This window comes from Anomalospiza imberbis, chromosome 1 (genome assembly GCF_031753505.1).
Source record: "Anomalospiza imberbis isolate Cuckoo-Finch-1a 21T00152 chromosome 1, ASM3175350v1, whole genome shotgun sequence".
Taxonomy (NCBI): Eukaryota; Metazoa; Chordata; class Aves; order Passeriformes; family Viduidae; genus Anomalospiza; species Anomalospiza imberbis.
In genome coordinates, this window is record NC_089681.1 from 85,758,905 (window position 1) to 85,777,547 (window position 18,643).

General features: G+C 38.6%; 1 protein-coding gene across 12 annotated transcripts in view; it reads left to right on the forward strand.

Annotated features, from left to right (window-relative positions):
- Nucleotides 1–18,643, forward strand: part of FARS2 (phenylalanyl-tRNA synthetase 2, mitochondrial) — a 232,023-nt gene that overhangs the window by 121,459 nt on the left and 91,921 nt on the right. For all 12 annotated transcript variants that reach the window (XR_011001766.1, XR_011001768.1, XM_068198807.1 and 9 more), the window contains one exon: nt 15,191–15,351. Coding sequence is in view for 10 of the 12 variants with exons in the window: in XM_068198807.1 (XP_068054908.1) it covers nt 15,191–15,351 (161 nt within the window). In the remaining 2 variants the exon portion in view is untranslated. The remainder of the gene's footprint in view (nt 1–15,190; nt 15,352–18,643) is intronic.

Genomic DNA, 18,643 nt, shown 5'->3' on the forward strand with positions numbered 1-18,643 from the left:
GGAATTTAATACATTTGGAAGTTCAAAAGCTTCACAAAGTTGGGACAGAATACAGAAACTTCTGTTGAAGTGTATTTTTGTGATTCTGACATCAATTCTAGAAATGAATAATTCTGAACTGTGTTGTTCACTTAGTTCATTGATAACTTGGTTCCTTTGAGCAAATGACTAGTATACTTCAAATTTCGTCGTTTATAAGACAAGGTTAATTGTAGCACTTCCCTAAGGCTTGATGTTTGCTAAAAGCCATAGAGAATTGTGTTACAAAAATGCTTCATAAACATTAGTCTCTCAGCTGTGCCAGGTTCTTGTCCCCCACGTTGCTCTGCTCCATCACTGCTGGAAAATTATTATCTTTTATTGTTTAATTCCCTTTGGGTTTGAGATAAGCCAGATGGTGAGGTTGTCTTCCAGGAGAGTTTTCTGCTTTGCATTATCAATTTTCCACCCTTACTAGTAATGGAGGAGTTGCAGCATGTAATCCCCTTTGGTCTAGATGGTTTTATGTACCTGTGTGTTGATTTGGTAATTCCTGTTATTTTATATATTTAATTTCAATTAAATTGTTTTGTATTTTCATCATGATCTACTTGATTTGAGTGATTTATATTATGATTATGATAGGAAGTGTTGTATTCTTGGTACAGGTTTCTGCTTTCCAAAATATTAAAGCTAAATCAAAATAATTATTTCTGAAGATCTGAGGAAAGAAGGCAAGAAATACTGTTTAACATTGTTTTCAGGAACTGCATAGATTTTACAGGATGTGAAACTCAGCAGTTTACTATATTAGCTGATCCTTTGCAGAATTCAGTGTCTTGTGTAATTGGACATATAGTATCTTTAGAAATTTGTGGGAACCCTTAAAATCTTGTTGACTGTAAAATATTCTACAATAAAGGAGTGTGTGAATCCATGTGTGAAATTTTGTTTTCATTTAAAGAAAAAACCCATATTAAGTAGTGGGTTCTGGGTCTAAGACTAAGAGTTCTTCAAATGTATCATAAATTATTAGACAGTTTGCATAACCTGTATGGCAAGAACTTGTTAGGTCTCCCAGTTCCCAGAAGCCCAGGAATGGGCACCCAAAACCAGCTTTTCTTAAAGGAGATTTTGCAGCCCTTCTCTCTCGCATCTGTGAAATGGTGCCATAATCCCAAGAGCTGTGCTAAATATGAACTTGTTTGTCCACTTTGCCTTGAAATGATGAAGTGCTCCATAAATAACAAGTGACATTTATAGAAGTTCTTCTGATTGTGGTTTCATGGGGAAGGTAAGCCAAAGGTGCTGCCTGAAGGATGTTGCCATATAAAAACCCCAAATGACATGCTTAACCATTCACTGCAGAAAGATCTGACGGGGTTTGCATGTAGATCATGTAGATGACCTCAGGGGTCTTAGTGTAAAATGTAATCTATTGAAGAAGAAAATCACACTGCCATGTTTAGCTTAAATTTTTTTTTTTTTGGCAGTGTTATGATACAGTCTTCCAGGCCCACTGGAATCCTGTGTAATTTCTGTGTATTTTCTGTCGAGGTTAGTGTTTTGGGCTTTCTCCTACTTGAAAACTCCTCCCAAGCAAAGATTGCACATGATTTTCCTGTAAAGAATTATGAGCACACACACAAAGCCATCCTCACAGAATCATGTGTGTCTGAGGGGACCTCCTGAGCTCTGTGGTCCAGCCCCCTGCTCAGCACAAGTCCAGACAGAACCGTTTGCCCTGGGCTTTGTTCAGTCATGTTTTAAATTGCTCCCAGCAGAGCCTGTATCTATCACTGCAGTGAAGTGAGCTGTCCCATCATGTCTGTAATCCTGGTGAGGTCATGGCTCTGGAACTGCGCTCAGACTTTTAATTCCTCCTGTTTGCTTCCCGTGCTGCGTGCATGTGCATCCAATTTTGCTTTCAGGAGAGAGACAGAGGATTCCTAGAGCTGGCCATGCCACTTTTTGAAGCAGCTGTGGGTTTCCATTGCCTTTAACATTAGCAAGATCCCTTGCCCAGCAGAGGGAAGGGTTCAGAGCCCGTGGTGGTACAGAGTGAGTAATGGGATTTGAGCTGATTCAGTCTTTATCCACAGCTATGCTGATATAACTTACATTTAGAAATGCTGTTATTCAGTAAGTTTCAGTGGGTATATGTAGATAAACTGATTATGTGTTCAGCTATTTCTTTACAAGATGTACAAGTGTGCATCAACTGCTGAAAGGTGACCCCTCTGTGTTTTTGTTCTTTGCTTTTTCTTTTTCCATTTCTTCAGTAAGGGAGAGAGTGAGGAGGGAAGCGAGATCTAAGGCTCCTTTGTGCTGGAAAATTTAATGTTATTTGCTGTAAATATGGTAGTTGTAATAAAAAACTTAGAAAACCTACATTAAAGTAAAATGCAACCCCCCCCCAAAAAAAAACCAACCAAACAAACAAAACAAAACCACCAAAAAAACCCACTGCCTAACATAGTCTTCCTACCTTAAAAAAATTTGAAAAAAGAGAAACTATGTGTTTCTGTAAAGGGATTAAGAAACTCCAGATGGCTGTTGGAAAAAAAAAATGAAAATGGGGGTGGAGAAAGTCAAGAAGAAACAATTTCTATTGACTTGTTCTTTCTTTTTTGGAAAGGTCACTGAAAATTTACACAGTGACAAAATAACAACCCAATTAGTATCTGTCCTGTAAAACTAAATGTTAATTTATTTCAGATTCTCTTCTATTGACAAGTGGGACTGATATTCAAGATGGACTTCTCTACATGAGTGCAGGGCAAAAATTACCAGACTGAATATGAGTTTCTATAGCAATTGCTGTCAATTCAAACTGTAAAGAAAAAAAGATATAATTAAATACTAATGGTATGTTTATTTTGTTCAAAGATTATTCTTTTAATTATATTTCTCATAGCTATAAAAGATACAATTTGGTAATGCGAGTAAATCTTAAAAGCACAGCATCCCCTTTGTCTAGTGCTTAAAAAAAGATTCCAGTAAAGAATACTATTTCATTAATTGTTATTATATAGGAATTAGAGATTTAGGGGGTCTAACATTTCCTTTATCATTCATTTCTTTAGGTGTCAGTGGCACACTACTTTACGAAATTAACTTCAGTGCATAACAAGAGATTAATTACCAACTGTGAAAAGGGAATATTATCTAGAGAGCTAGTGACTTTTTTAGAGAAAGGAATCTCTTTAATAAGGGGCCTTAAATTGCAGTTCTTCAAATGAGCAAGAGAAATTATTCTTCTTATATTCCAGAAAGAAAAGCAGACAAATAGCCTTCTCTGATAATTCATTTAAATATTTTAGCAGTGAATTAAAATACCATCTAATCAAAGCCGTATCCTTTCATTTATGTTGTATGCTTATCAGAACATTTCCATTCATCTAGTCCACAAGGAAGACACAAAACTCACTGAGTGAAGGTCGGATCTTTCCCATTGAGTTGCTGTGGTAGTGACACAGACAGAGAACACACTTGGGCACTTCTCTCCATGCCTGCTGAGGCTGTGGGATGGAGTCAGCAGTCTGTCCTCCGTGCCCCTGCTCTGTGCATGGAATGAGGTGATGTTTGGTGAGAAAGGAACTGTACTGAGGTCTGCATGTTTGTTGTTTGTTTTTTTTTTTTTTTTTTGCTTTAGTGGGCTTCTGATTATACACTGCTGTAGTTTTGAGTCAACTTCTAGTGAAGTCTATCTTTAGCCCACCTTATTTGTAGGTTTGTGTGCTCGTTGAAGGAGGAGGCAAAGAAAGGCAAAGAAGAAGTGTGTGTCTGTGTTCAGTAAATAGTACTGTCTTTCTGAGAGGCTGGGCCTCTGGGTAAAGCAGGGCTCTGCTGGGGTGGAGGGTTTGGACACATTCACCCCCAGGAGTTCGTTTAGCTCTGGTTTCCTCTGCAGACTTGCAGTGTAGGCTCTCTGGTCCATGACTTGCTGTCAGCTGAACTCATCCAGTGTTCACCAGGGGGTGGATGTGACTGAGTCAGGCTCTCTGCAGTTCAGTCCAGGGCTGTAGGCATCCATTGGCACCTTTCCAGGACACAGGAGACTTGCTCCCTTGAAACTTTTGTGCTGTGTCCCAACAAGACAGAGAAATATTCATCATCCTACAGCATCCTGGGCAGAACAGGGCAAAGGGAGGTTAGGAGTGTTTAGAAAGCAAAGAACATTGCTGAGTTTGCTTCTTCTCCTATGAAGGACCATTATCTGATTCAGTTTCCAGGATAATCATTCCTCTGTGGATGAATTTGAACTACTTTGGTGAAGGATACTGCTCTAACAAGTGTCTGCCTCACTAAGGCAGTAGTTGGAAAGCATGAAATGGGTGCCTTTAATGACAGCAGGAAAGAGCAGTCTGTGCCCTTGAATGCTGCTCTGCCATCTCTTCCTTCCCGAGGAAAAAAGTTCCTAGTTGAGTGTAGCAACATCTTTGAACTTAAATTTTTCGCATGTGGCCACTTACTGTGTGCTTTTTGTTGTCCCAGTGCCTGACTTGAGACCATGGGGTCTGATTTGCAGAAGTGTCAAGTGCTCACAGCAGCAGCTGTAGTAATAGGGAGCTGTACTTTGAACACTTTAAAACCCATGACATCCTTGGTGCTTAGAAACATCAGGCCCCAGGTATGTCAGATTGGGAGTAAAATTAATAGATGCTTTTGATCTTAAAGTGCCCAAGTTCCCGCTTCAATACAGGAGGCACTAATACTTGCCCAACTTACAAAGACATGCGGAAGAAGAAGAAAAAAGAAGTCTAGTATTTTGCAAACATTTAAATATTGTGGAACTGAATACTTCATTGGGAAGCTCATAAAAGAAAGAATGTGTCTTCAGAGCTTGGCTTGAGTATTGCTCAGTGCACAAAGCACTTGGGGTACGTGTTCAGCAACGCAAGGAATGCAAGCAGGGACCACTAACTATTGTCTCTTCTCTGTGCTGAACAGAGCAAACTCTCATGGAAAGATTGATACTTGTTTGTCTCACTGCAGACAGCATCGTAATGAATTGCTAAGATGAGAGCATTTTAGTGTTCCTCAGGCAACCTTAATTCTACTTTTTCAGAATATCTGAATGTTTCATTGAAACAGCAAGTGTTGTATTAAGGCTCACTTTTGTGGGCCGTTTTCTGGATGTTTTAAATTGAAAACTGAAAAATGGAAGTATTCTGTTGTATATCATCACATTCTTATGAGTCATCAGTGTAATATAATTACAAGTTTTGTAGAGTAATTCCATGTGTACATACCTCTATTACATATACAAAATATTAGACAAAATTGAGAATTTATATGAACATAGTGGAAGAAACATGGGGCTTTTTTGCAAAGAGCTGTGAAAGATTGAGTGCTTTATGTGGCAGTCTTTGTCTTCTTTGAATCTTTTCTAAGGAAAATCCTTCCTCGTTCACAGGTAAATAAAGCTGGTCTGTTTAGTGCTGTTGGCCACTGTGTAATGATGTAAACTGTTCTATAGAGTACATATACCTTGATGTATATATATATATATATATATATATATATATATATATATATATATATGTGTATATATATATATATATGTATATATATATATACACCTAGGCAGAGGGTAGTTGCAGGGTCATCTTGCAACCCATCCCTCACTTGCTTGTGCATCTGTTCCCATCGTCTTTTACATGCCTTGTCAGCTGCATGGCAAGAGTAAGCAAGAAGCCTCTGCAAAAAACAGCTAATGTGCTTCCACGAATTATTTCAAGGACTTCAAGCAAAACCTTTTCTTCTGTCTTTTCTTAAGCCTTTCTTATATAGTTTAGGTGGGACTTTATGATGTAACATTTCTTTCATCTCCAATAGCTGGTAATATTGTATTGTGTAACGCTCCTTCAACCACTTTGTGCCAAATTTTAATACAATTTATGTCACCTTTTAACAAAAATCATTGTACCTCAGAGAAAAAAAGTACTGTTGCCAGAACTCATGAATTTTGTACAAATCTAAGTAAATGAAAAAGAGTTACTTTGAACTTTAAGGATCAATTGCTTCACCATAAACATTTCTGTCACCTATTTCATATGGAGATGGTGGCTTAATTTTAAAGATAATCACTAACTCAAATGTTCTACTCATAAGCAAGAAAAGCATGGAGGTCTGGCTGTAATTCTGTAGTATTACTGATGAATAAAATGACTTGAAATAAATTAGATATGTTATAATTTTTTTAAAGTGGCTATAGATACTTTGTGCAGCTCAGGAAGAGGGAAATAAGGACAGGGGAGTACTTGAAACATAATTTCCATTGCATTTGTGTCATATGAGTACCGAAATGATGAAAGAAGTTGCTAGAAATGAGAAAACTAATTAAAAGAAATTTGAGAAAGAAACCTAAAGGAGTTATTAACACCAGGTGATTGCTCTGAGATGAAATATTTTTGTTCTTTTCCTTGTAATTACGCTAGTTTCATAGTAAAACTTGAAGCTGAAATGGGTACATAGGATCAAATTCATCTAATCTGATTTACATATCTAAAAGTTAAGTATTTATTTCTGCTTTTCTTATGATAGAGTGAATAATTATTTGTGGTTTGTCTCCCTATTTGCAGTAGAACTGGAGGATCTGGTTTAGATCAGATACTTTGCAATGTATAATGGTTTAAGTAGCCACCAGTGTTGCCCAGAGTTATGCTGCTTCTCAGCATCTTCTTGCAAGTACCTCTGCATCTGCTTGGAAGACTCCCCAGGAGAATATATTAATGGCCATCAAATTTTAAATGACCATGTACAACTTCAAAACATGAACTGAGTACGAGGGAAAACTCTTTTGCCTTGAGTGAAACTCTTCAGTTTCTACCCCCGAAGAGCTCTGGACATGGCAGTGCCATTCCACAGTGCCACTGGGCAGGTGTAGGATTAGGCACAGCTCAAGTCCTTTACCTGGTGATGCATTTCAAAGGATTGTTGCTTTACAGAAGTCAAGCAGTGCACTACAAGCTGAAAAACCTAATTTGTAAGTTCAGGTTTTGCTCCATCTGAGTGCTCCTAGGACCATTAAGATGAGAGAGGAAACAGGAGATTTTAGGCCTGGGAGGAAGAGCAGGTCATGGCTCACTATGTCTTTTTCTGGGGCTCAGAACTGAGTCTCCTGAGGTGTCTGTGCTACAGCTATATACTTTCCCTCTTATGCATGTCTGTGTACAAAATGTACCAGAAGTCTAGTTTAGCATCCATAGCTGTGGTACAGGTGCAGATAAAACTATTTGCAGGTGTTCAGGTTTGACAAATGCCAGCTGGAAGCACTGAACTCGGGAACAGTATTGGGAGAAATGCACGAGGGTCTTTTGTGATATTGACTTCAAATCCCATTTGCTAATGTCTGTAATTACATGTTTAAATCACATCTATGTCTTTAATAGCATGAGACCTATTGACAGAAAATATTTTGTACAGCAACATGCAATGGTCAAATTTTTTAGGGTGGGGGAGCAATGAGTAGGTGTGAGTTGGGAAGCCACTTTTTGAAGAGCCCTTTGTGAGCAAAAGTATGAAATGTTCTTCAAGCTGTTATAGAGCTGATGGAGTAGGTCTCTAGTAAGAAGAAAACTGCGAGTAGTGCTTCTGAACAAAATGTTTTGATCCTGTGCTGTGTGACAATGCATTTAAATACACCAAGACTTTTAATGTTGTGCTTTCTTAAGAATAAGTATATTTTATGTACCCAGAACCTTGTCAGAGCTGATACAAAACACGTGTAGTGGAATTCATTGGAATTCACTGAAGTTGGACTATGAATGCTGTACTTCCTTATGAAAACTTTTCTCAGCTTTACCATCAGAATACTGAGGAACTACTGACAGAAAGATTTTGAAATTCAATATTTTACATTTATTGTGTCTTACCTAAATCATTCTGGAAAGGAAGGACTATTATCCCAACTCCAGTTATAAGAAAAGTGATGCCTTAGTGATCATAAGGCTTTTCATTACTTTTTTCCCAAGAATGAGTTTGTGGCAGAGGAGCTAAAGCATAAACCTTATCTGTCTATTATTTTTATATATTATAAAGCCAAGGAACCCCAGTCAAATAACTCAAGGCTTCTTTATGGTACATGCTGTACAAAAACAAAATGTGTTATCAGTCCCTGCCTGTGGAAGTTGAATTTATTGTGCAGTGTCAAGCTTTCAGAGTAATCACAACAGTGTGCTGCTGTCAGGTAACATATTTTTTAACCTTTTTATATACATACAGGTGTTCTGGCTGTTCTGATTCTTGAACAGAAATACTGAACATGCTGAACAATGTCCTGTGCTATGATAGATAAACTGCTACCTCTGTATCTTTTGAGGATGTCTTAATCTTGTGAAGACTGTCCCACATCGTGATGATCTTTGTGGTTTTGTTCCTTGCTCTGTCTGTTGTTCTGCAAGAAAAGGCCATTTTGTAAGACTATAAGCAGTCAACTTTGATGAAATTTTACCAAGAAAGTTGCATCTGGGGCAATGAATACATGTGAAGGGAATTTGTCCAGCTGTACTTACACCCTGAAAAAATTAGATTCATAATTGAATTTCTGAACTGTATTGTAGGCTTGGTTTTTCTCTCAAGTGGGAGCCCCTCATGTATTTCTTTATAGCATTTATTTTTTCTAATCTCCATGGCCCCAGTGTCTAGGGAGATTTAACAGTATTAGAAGATATCAAAAGGCCAAAATCCTCAAAATCCAGCTTTTCCTGAATGAACAAAACATAAAGAAAGGAATTGGAGTCTGCTTTAAATACAAGGAACTAAAAGAGCAATACTGTAGCCTGCAGGCAGAGCCAGGGGGAAAAGAGTGAATTAGTCAATTAATTTTTTGCTCTGTGACATAAATTAGGACAGCAAATTGCACTGTCATCCATTGAAAATGTTCACCCTTGAGACAGGGGTAAGAAAAAAACCTAGAAAACTAAGCAAGCCATTTGTTCAGCTATGCAGGCTGAAATACAGAGAGAAAGAAAACCATATACCATTAAAGTATTTATAGTTAATGACTAATGTCTCGTATTGCTCTTGGGAGTTAAGTGGATACTTTATTGTACATAATTTGAAAGGTAGAATGTTATTGCAGTGTATGGTTATGAACTCAGAAAAGGTATCTTAGGGTGTAAGTAAGATTCTGTTTAATGGTGGATTTGTCATTGATTATGTTGGGAATGCTTAGGAGGGCTTGCAGGAATCAGAGAGATGGACTTGGGCAAAAAGTAGGAGCATGGAAAGGAGCAAGGAAGGAGGACTGAGGAATTCATAACTTCAGAAGCAGAAAGATTAAAAAAATTGAAGTTAAATGTATCGATTGGAGGTAGGAAAAAATAGGGAGAGCTCCTCCTTGTTGTTGCTTTCGTTCACTCTTTCCTCTTCTTGCTAATCTAGTTTTCCTGTCCTCTTCTGCTCTGGTCATTAAATTCTCCCTATCAGAAATATTTTCTTCCCAGCTACTTAGCCTGTTGAAATGTTGGTAAAATGGTAGGATGAATGTTAGTCACGTATTAGAAGAAAGTAGAATCTGGTAGATGGCTTCCCTGGGTAGATTTTTTAAGCAGGCTGTTCTTTTAGTATATGCATACCTCTTTCGGTTATAGAACAAAAATAAACATGCTTATTAAAACTTATTCAAAACCTTTAAAGTTCTTTTGCTTAGTTTTCAGAACAGAACAGATCAGTCTGACCCAGGAGACATAGCTATGGTCTCAAAGTGACTGTTACTGTTAGAAAATTATTCCACACATGAGATTTAGAAAGATAAGTTCTCTTTCCATAGAATGGGCATAATTGAATGTTTACTTCTTTTCTTGAGTTCTTGAAGAGCGGCTTTCTTAGCATGCTTAGTCTGAATACCAAGTCCTCATTTTAGGGTGTAATTTAAGCTGACTTGCACAAAGGAGCCTGAATGCATCAGTTTAACTAAGTTACAGGAGAACATTGTGATGGTTTTGATTTTGACTTTCACTGGAGGGGAGTTCAGAGAAAACTTGGGTCAGCTTTTTGGCCTCAGTTGCTTAACATCCCAGCCACATGACCTTGCAGTTTGAGAAACTTTTCTCTATTAGACTGATGCTTTAGTATTACGTTTTTTCCATGTAAAACCTTTTACTCCCAACATATGGGAGTTTTATATGAAATAATTTATGGAAATAATAAGGAAATAATTTTAAATGGCTTATTTTTAACAGAAGTAAACATGTTTGCCTCATTACTGTGGCCATTATGTAGACTATGCATTCCTAGTCTCTAGAAATTAGTAAATATTTATTTTGCTGAACCTGTTTTTCAAAGCCTGATTCATAAGCTGTCCATTAATCACGTAGAACTCAAATCTGGGCCTTGGCATTTGTTTCCAGAATTCATGGTGTTTTGTGTCAAGTCACATGTTCATTATATCTATAACTTACTTTCTATAGAGTTTAAAGCTGATTTGTTTTGTAAAACATGATGTGTAATCCATGTGCCCTTGAGAATCTGTTCACCCCTCTTCCCACCATTTTAGTTCTAGAACTGGCTCCATTAACAGTCATATTTTGGACTGAAAGAAGGAGGTCAAATTCAGGTCTTTGCTTCTGGAACTCATCCCAGATTTCAGCTACTAATACTTTGGGTATATTAATTTTTGTGCATTTTGTGAAGAACACCTTCTATGCAGGCTGCTGTGTATTCATGATTTTGCCTCAATCCAAGATCAAAATTTAATTTCTTTCACTTCTCATTAACTGCTGAGTATGACAATTTGAAGACCCAATTTAGGGTCTATTGAAAGAAAGATTTTTTTATTGGCAGTTTTACAGAAGTAGCAAAAATTCTTAAATAAAAGCCGATACCGATATAAAAATACGTATGACTGGAATGAAAACCAAAAAAAGCTTTGTCAACATGTTACTAATACTATGTTGCAAATTATGTCTTAAAATTGTTGTACAGTGTCTTGCCTTGCACTCCTTGAGAGGGTGACTGTTTCTGTCTGTGGTTTTTTCTGAGGATTCAGAGCAATATAATCCATTAATTCTGGCAGGCCATTATTTATGCCTTAGTGAATAATTGGGAAGATTCCCATCCTGACTGAGCAAATTTAACTTTCATTTAACATTGCTTTTTGGAGAATGAGTTGCTTGGTCTACGTTATGTGTAAACTGATTCACCTGGGCTCAAAGCTGAAGTCCAGGATAAATAGATATGACTTATCAAGGAAGATAAGGATTCTTGAGCTTCTCTGTAAGACAGAGCTGCAATGATGCAACCTTCTGACATCAGATTTCGGCTGTCCTGGCTCCCAGTGTGGGAAGCCAGTCAAACTGTTTTATCCTTTCCTTCTCCATCTTTGGCTACCTGACAAGCAAAGCTTCCAGCAATTTTCTTCTGGTGGGGAGTCAAATTTTTCATGTGAGGCAGCAGGAGCCTGGCAGCATAAAAACCTTTGATAGCCAGTTGGGGAAAGCTTGTGTGTCAGGAAAGCTTTATCTGTTGGGCTGTATTATTTCAAGCAGTGATGCTATGATTGCCCCACCAGGTCCCTGGAACCTGCTGCTTTGGCCAGGTCTCTTCATCAGAACCTCAACTTGCTTTTTACCATATTTAAAGCTGTTCTGTGTTCACTTTTCCTGTCTTGTTGACTCACATTCACTTGACTTCTTTGCATAATACTTACCAAAATTTGGCGCATTTAAACCTGTATTTGTGTTGGGAAAGCTATGGGTTGCTCCCTCACTCATCAGGATGATTACTGGCTCATTTGATTTCTAAGTCACCTGATAATTTCTAGTCAGAAATATGTTTAGAAGCATGCATTAACCTTGTTGAGTCCCCCAAGGTAGTTGTTCAAATGACTTAAGCAAATACTGCATTCACTTGGAACTTTACAAATAGAAAGTTGGAGAAGAGGTCAGACACAAAATTGCAGAGATCTGCTAGTGCTGATTTGAGGAGGAATCTTAATAATCTGAATTTTCCTTTTTCTTTCATTTATTTTGTCTGAGTAGAGGTAATTCTTCACTGACACAGCTTTCGCTGGGGACATTTGAGAAGTTTGTGGTTTGAAGGTTGATAATTGTACAAGGATCATCCATAAGACAAGGTCAGTTTGGTGAATAGGTGTTTAATCGTTGCTCAGATGACAATGCTCTGAGGTGCTAGGCAGATAGCAGAATTTCTTTGTCTGCTACGAGTAAAAAACCTGTGATGTGTCCTTCTAAAAAAAAACCCAACAAACCAAGCAAGAAAATCAGAACAGAAAAGAAGTTGCTGATATAAAATCAAGACATTTATTGCAGAGTTCAAGTTCATAGGAAGTCAGTGAGGAAAAAAGTCTTACAGTGAAAACCATTCTCATATGAAAATATTAAAAAACCCAAGTTTTAAATGTAAAGCTCTGCTAATCAGAATATATACCTGTTCTTATCTTCTGTCATATCTTTTTTTCCTGTCTGATCTACCATTAATCATCACTAGTATGAGGAAGGAGGATCATCACCCCCATCATGTATACTTTATTGAGCATCTGTGAATTAATAATGCTTATGCTTAATCTGGCATCTTTAGGTTTCAGGTTTAATGCCTCTGTTGAGAGTAAGCAGTGACCATTCAGTGACCTTCATGGATATTTCTCCTGGTGCTTTACTCTACCTCTGGAGGAGGGGGTTCTTCTACAGAAATGCCCATATGTATATGAAAATCTGGTACTTCTGGAATGAATAGGAGCTCTGTCACTGAGGCAGGAGTTGGTGATCTAGGAAAGGCAAGCTGGAAATTTGAAGAAGCAACACCATTGCAATGAATTATATTCCCTTTTTCACTGCCATACAAATGTAATTACTTTAATATACTGATGTAAGGAGAGAAGCAGTACTTTCAGCATGGAAGAGAAACAGTTTATGGTTTATGCTTAAGTCAAAGCTCAAAATCCCTCCCAAATACAAATTTCAATATGTTCTTTGTAGTCACTCTGCTTTCTCTAAAAATCAGCAGAAGCAACTTGTGCTGTTCTTCATGTAATGTAGCATGCATTGTAGGTTTCCAGAGCCAGATTAGCTCATAGCCTGCTGGTTGGTCTAAGCACTGTTTTAAGCATCTCTACCATGAAGTACCTTTTGAGTTCACACCTGGTCCTCTGTTTCCTAGGACTTCCACAGTTCAGTTGATGAACTGTCTGCTTTCAAATGTCAGAAAGTGCAAAATCTTGCCCTTGAGCACATGAGAAGGGACAGGCAGAATATCTTGATTCCTCTATGAAGTACTCTTAAAAGTTGATGTAACTCTGTGGGAGTGCAGCACTGCTGACGCAGCAGGTGAGAAACAGGCTCTACTGAGGACCTGTTATTCCAGAAAAATAGGCAAGGTCAGGTATGGGCTACCCTGGACTGAGTCCCACAGGGTGACCCTCAGTTGGCTGGTCAACGGGTGCCTGGGTAGCGTAACTAAAATCCCCACCAGGAAGACGGAAGGACTCTTGAGCTGCTGGAATCGGAGCAGGTTCATTGAAGATTGATCAAAGGAGTAGGGAGGCAGAAATAGGAGAAGGGAGACAATCACACTCAGGCAAAGCAGACTCTGAGAGCCCCGGGGAAGGAGGGGTCAGAGTACATAAGTGGGGAGGGAAGGAGTGCCTAGGGTACAAATGATCCAATGGGAAGAGGGTGCAAGGGAGGAACAGGGATGGGGTAACATAAACTGGGCCAATGAGAGAAAAGGGAAGGAGTAGTTTACAGAGGGAACCATTAGGAGCAACGAGAAAGGGGAACTTTCAAAAACTTGGGGAGATGACAACCATGAACTGACAGGTGATGGGCATGTGCTCATTTGCATTGGGGAGCAGAGGACTCTGGGGAAATGCCTTATCCTAAGCGACTGTAGTTTCCCATGGCATTCCCACACTGTCCTCCCCATGGGCACATCCTACAGTCAGGTGAATTAATGGAATTGAAGTTGTTAGTGTGTCTCTTTTCCCAAGCCTGGTATGCCTCCCTCTATTTGAGCAGAACTCAGGCCTGTTTAGTCTCAGCATTGAACACAACAGGATAACTTGGCTTGTCTGCCATCAGTGCCTAAATAATGGGAGCTATCTCCTTTCTGATAGCAGAGACAAGAGTCAGAAAGAAGACTTGTGCTTCCAGCCTCCAGCATAAAGATGGGGAAGCTACTGAGTTCAAAGTTTCCAAAAAAATTAGTTTAAATTGATGCTGGAGGGTCTGCTGTGGCCCTGGTGCATAGCTGTGAGACGTGTAGTGATGTTGTGTGACTCAGGAGCTCACTGCAAGTGCTGATGGTGTGAAGTCAAGTTTGCTACGCATGTACACATCCTTTCAGCATGTGTGTTTGTTTAGGCATTTGTTTAAGTTCTTAAAAGCTCTGAGCCTTTGCCAGGGCTTCTGGGCTCTCAGCTCATTTCAAAATCAGAAGGCTGATGGCTAAACATAGACTTAGTTTCTTGTGTTGAAAAGATCCCTGTTTGCATGAATCAGCGCTCTGGCCCTATAAATGAAAGAAGGTATGAATATTTACTTTCCTGACAGAAATGTTGCATCATTAATATCTGTACAGCTTTTCTTTATTAAATATTCCTGTCCTTTTATATTTAGTACTGCATAAAAGAGACTTGTTAATGTGAGAGCAGTGGCTTTTCCCAGGAACAGAAGCTCAGGATTTCCCTGGTTGGAGGTGTGATGCTAATGCAATGGTGCCTCACATCCCATTGCTCTTTTTCTTCCAGAAGCCTCAAAAGAGGCAATTATTGTCTTTTGAAATGTTGGTAATGATGTTAATGCTCTGTAGGCTTGACTTGGTCTGTCAGACCAAGGAAAATACTCTGAACAGGGAATTGATGTTTATGTGTCTTATGAAACACAGCAGAGTCAAGTGAGGAAATGCTCAGCTCTAAGCATAGTGAAGGGTAGTGATGTATAGCATTATGCACCATTTCTCAAGCCTGTCTGAAACTTTGGACACAAATTGTCAAGGCTGTGGCTTTGTTTTATTGCCATTTTTGGTTCCAGGACTCAGTGATGTGCTCAGACTTGCAGCAGTTTTTGATTTAAGTAGGGTCTGTCCTGTAGCCTTTAGATCATTCATATGGCAGTTACTTGTAAGATTTTCTGGTTTGCCATTTCACTTTTTTCTTTATTCCCTCTTAATAAATAGGTGAATGTTTTATTAGTAATTTTCCATGTTGTGAACTTAAGGTTTTGAATTTCTATCTTTTGTGTTGCAGCTGGTGCTCAGGATAAAATTGGCTGGGCATTTGGCTTGGGCTTGGAGAGGCTGGCCATGATCCTGTACGATATCCCTGACATCCGACTGTTCTGGAGTGAAGATGAACGCTTCTTGAAACAATTTATTGGGCCTCACATTTGGCAAAAAATAAAGTTCCAGGTAAAATAACATATATATGATAATAATTTACTGTAATGTATGTGCATCCCTAGTGAATATCACATGATTAAAATTCTGTGTCATTAAAAGATCAGGTTTTAAAGCAACAGCTTTACAGATATCATGATTCTCTGATGTACTGCAGTAAAATCCAGCTTTTGATAATAACATTTTTTCCAGCCAGATAATGTTGTAAGTTCCTGCTGATACCCAGTCAACATCCCTGTTCTGAGTAATGCTTAAGCACATATTTAACTTTTAAATATATCCAGAATAGGGATTGATTTAGGCCTGTGGTTTGGTTTTGTTATGGTTTGGTTATGTCCTTGAGTTGTGTCCATGATTCTGTTTCATTATAAATATTTGTTTGATGCAAAGCATTCAAAGATCATAACACATTCTCAATATTTCCCATTGTTTTTACTCTACAATCATTGATGTCAATGTGAGTTGCAATGTTAACCTTTGGCAAATTCTTTGGGGATGTGCCTTGCCATCTTCACTGTCAGCTCCTTTCTCCTGGCATTGAAGGGGAGAGTGAAGGCTCGGGTTGTATTTGTTTTGTAACTCCTCTGCTGTGGTGATTTTTGTAGTTAGCAACCTCATCTTGCTTTTTGTACTTACAAAGCAATCAGGCATGACTGGATTGAGTGGAAATGCTACTTCCATAACACTCTTCAGCAGGAGCACAGGGAGGTTCAAGTCAGGTGGTGTCAGCTGGTCTTTGGGGGAGTTGAGCTGACATAGATGCTTGACAAAGTCTGAAACACTAAAGCAGTAAAATAATTTGTGCAGCTGCCTTTTACCATTTAGTTTGGTTTCTTTGTGTACAGCTTGATTATTTTTTTTTAAGAATTGTAATTATTAAAGGGGAAATCAACAGTGATAGATGACATTTGAGTAGTCTCCACATCAGTAGCAGCATCCATCCATTTGTTTTTAATTCATGGCAGTTCTCGCATATCTTGTTTGGTAGCATCAAAATATTGTTTGAGGTAAGTTTAGGGAATAGTTTTGGGTTTTTTTGGTTTGGGTAGGGGTTTGGGGAATTTTTTTGGTTCGTTGGAATTTTTTTATTTGTTAGGTGATAACTGACGTACAAGCATTCAGCTTGTCGTTAGTTTTCTTACAGAAAGACAGGTTTTTGCCACTGTTCCTGAAGGTGTGTCTGCTTGTGGGTTTCCTTGATCTCCTACAGAATGTTTGTTGTTCTTTTCAATAAAAAATGCTCAAGTTTCCTATCTTTCTGATTTGCTTTGCCCCTGAGCTTGTAGCTTGCTTTATAGATTGCAATCTAATGGAGCTAAGTTGAGATTTCTTGCTTGTTTTAAAACTGTGGATCCAAGCTTCCAAATGATATTAGTGGTAGATTGGGCTTTTGGGGAAAGGCCCAGATTGTTGGAATGCTGTGGACTGATGTTGAAGGTGAGTCAAAGAGGGCTGGGTGTCTGACTTCTCTAAGTTGCATGTAGTTTTCATGTTCAGTTTTAGGTAAGTCAGGTGTAGTGAAGCAATCTGAAGATGGCAAAGGCACTGGTTAGTGTGGATAAGCTCAGAGGAAAGTACGTGGTTTCTAGGAAGCTAAATGGGATTTTTTTTTTAATTAGTTTTGGTTCTTTCTCTCTTCTAAAGAAAGGGTATGGCCAATGTTTTAGAAACAGATTTTTTTCTCTGATATCAAATACTGCTTAGAGCCTTTTAAATTATTATTTCTGGGGTTTTTTGTGGTTTTTGTTGTTGTTGTTTTTTGTTTGTTTTTTTTTTCATTTTTCTCCCTTTCCCTTTTAATACATACATATGCCTACTTGACTTGGATGTTTCATCTTCAGTTTTGGTAATCCTCCCCAACTCTTAGTTTACATTTTTCAATTCTGTATCTGAATATAAGAGAATAGAGGCAAGCTTGGGTTTTTGTTTGAAAGCAAGTCTATATCCAGCTTTCATCTGGTATCTTACATTGAGCTTTTTCAAGCTCTGTGCTGTACATACTTCTAGTACATACTGGCATTGCTTTTTAAAGGGTTAATGACCATTCAAATGAAAATACTATGAAATACTCTTTGGTGCTACCATAAGATCTCCATTTTTTTCTTCTGTTCTATGTTATTTTTTAGGTATGCTGTAAAACCAAGTTAGCAGACCCTCTGTTCCTGTCTACTTGCTAAAGAGTCATAATTAATGAATCGCATGGTTTATTCATATGACATTTGAAAGAAAACTTTTAGCCTGTCTTCCAGTGTTGATGTTGTAAGAAACCTCAATGGATATTTTAAAAGTGTCAGATTTTCTGCATGCAAGGCCATACAGTACTTTTCAGCCTGACTGAACTGAACAAAGACAGACCAAGTGTTTTGAGAGCCTTTCATGACAGAAATTGAATCCTGCGGCTCAGAAGGTCCAGGTAAATGTCCATCCTATATGAGATTAACTGAGAGAGACCTCTCACCCTTTGGGTCCTCCCCCAGATTCTTTCTTATAATCTGAATATGATCCACCAACATAAATATTTTTCTTTATCTTCTTTAAAATGTTCTTCAAATACATGAAGTCCACACGACTTCATGTGTGGCAGTAACCTTTAGCTGGGCTAAATATACTCCTGTTCCAAAACTGCATTTAATTGGAGCATTTTCTTGGGACTTAGAGTATATGTCTCATGCATTTTAACAGCCTGAATGTGTCAGACTTTTCCGTTTGTCGTCAGTTGCTCAGTACATGTGTGCAGGCTTCAGTAGGTCAAAAAGCTGCTGGGAAAAGCTGACAGTGCTTGTACCACTGTGGCTGCTCAGCACAGCAGAGTTAAGAGTGCTTCTCCCTACAGATCAGATTATTGCCTGGATTTGGATTAGCAAATCACTCAGCTATAATTTGACACAAGTGACAGCAGTGTAGGGATCAGGGTCTGGTAGCTCACTTTCAATTGTTTGTGTAGGGCTTCTGCTCAGGCTGTGAAATGAAAGGCTGAGGACGGGCAGGGCAGGAAGGACCAAGAACCTACAAGGCACAATGTAATAAAACAAGCAGCTCGGTTCCGATCTAGTCCGCTGTGTTATGTCTGTGTTTGTCAGGGCCCTGAGTACAGTTCCATGTAATTGCTTTCTGGTTTATCCTGAGCCAGCATTCTTACCAAAAAAAAAAAAAAGTCCATGGGCTGACAACTCTCAAAGAAAGGTACAAAAATGAAGAGAAGGTACATTTAGAGAAGGAAGGCACTCACAGTTCAGATGTAATGTGGTGAGCCCAGAGGTGTTGATTAAGAAGAAAGGTCTCTGGCAGCAGGACAGATCCTGGA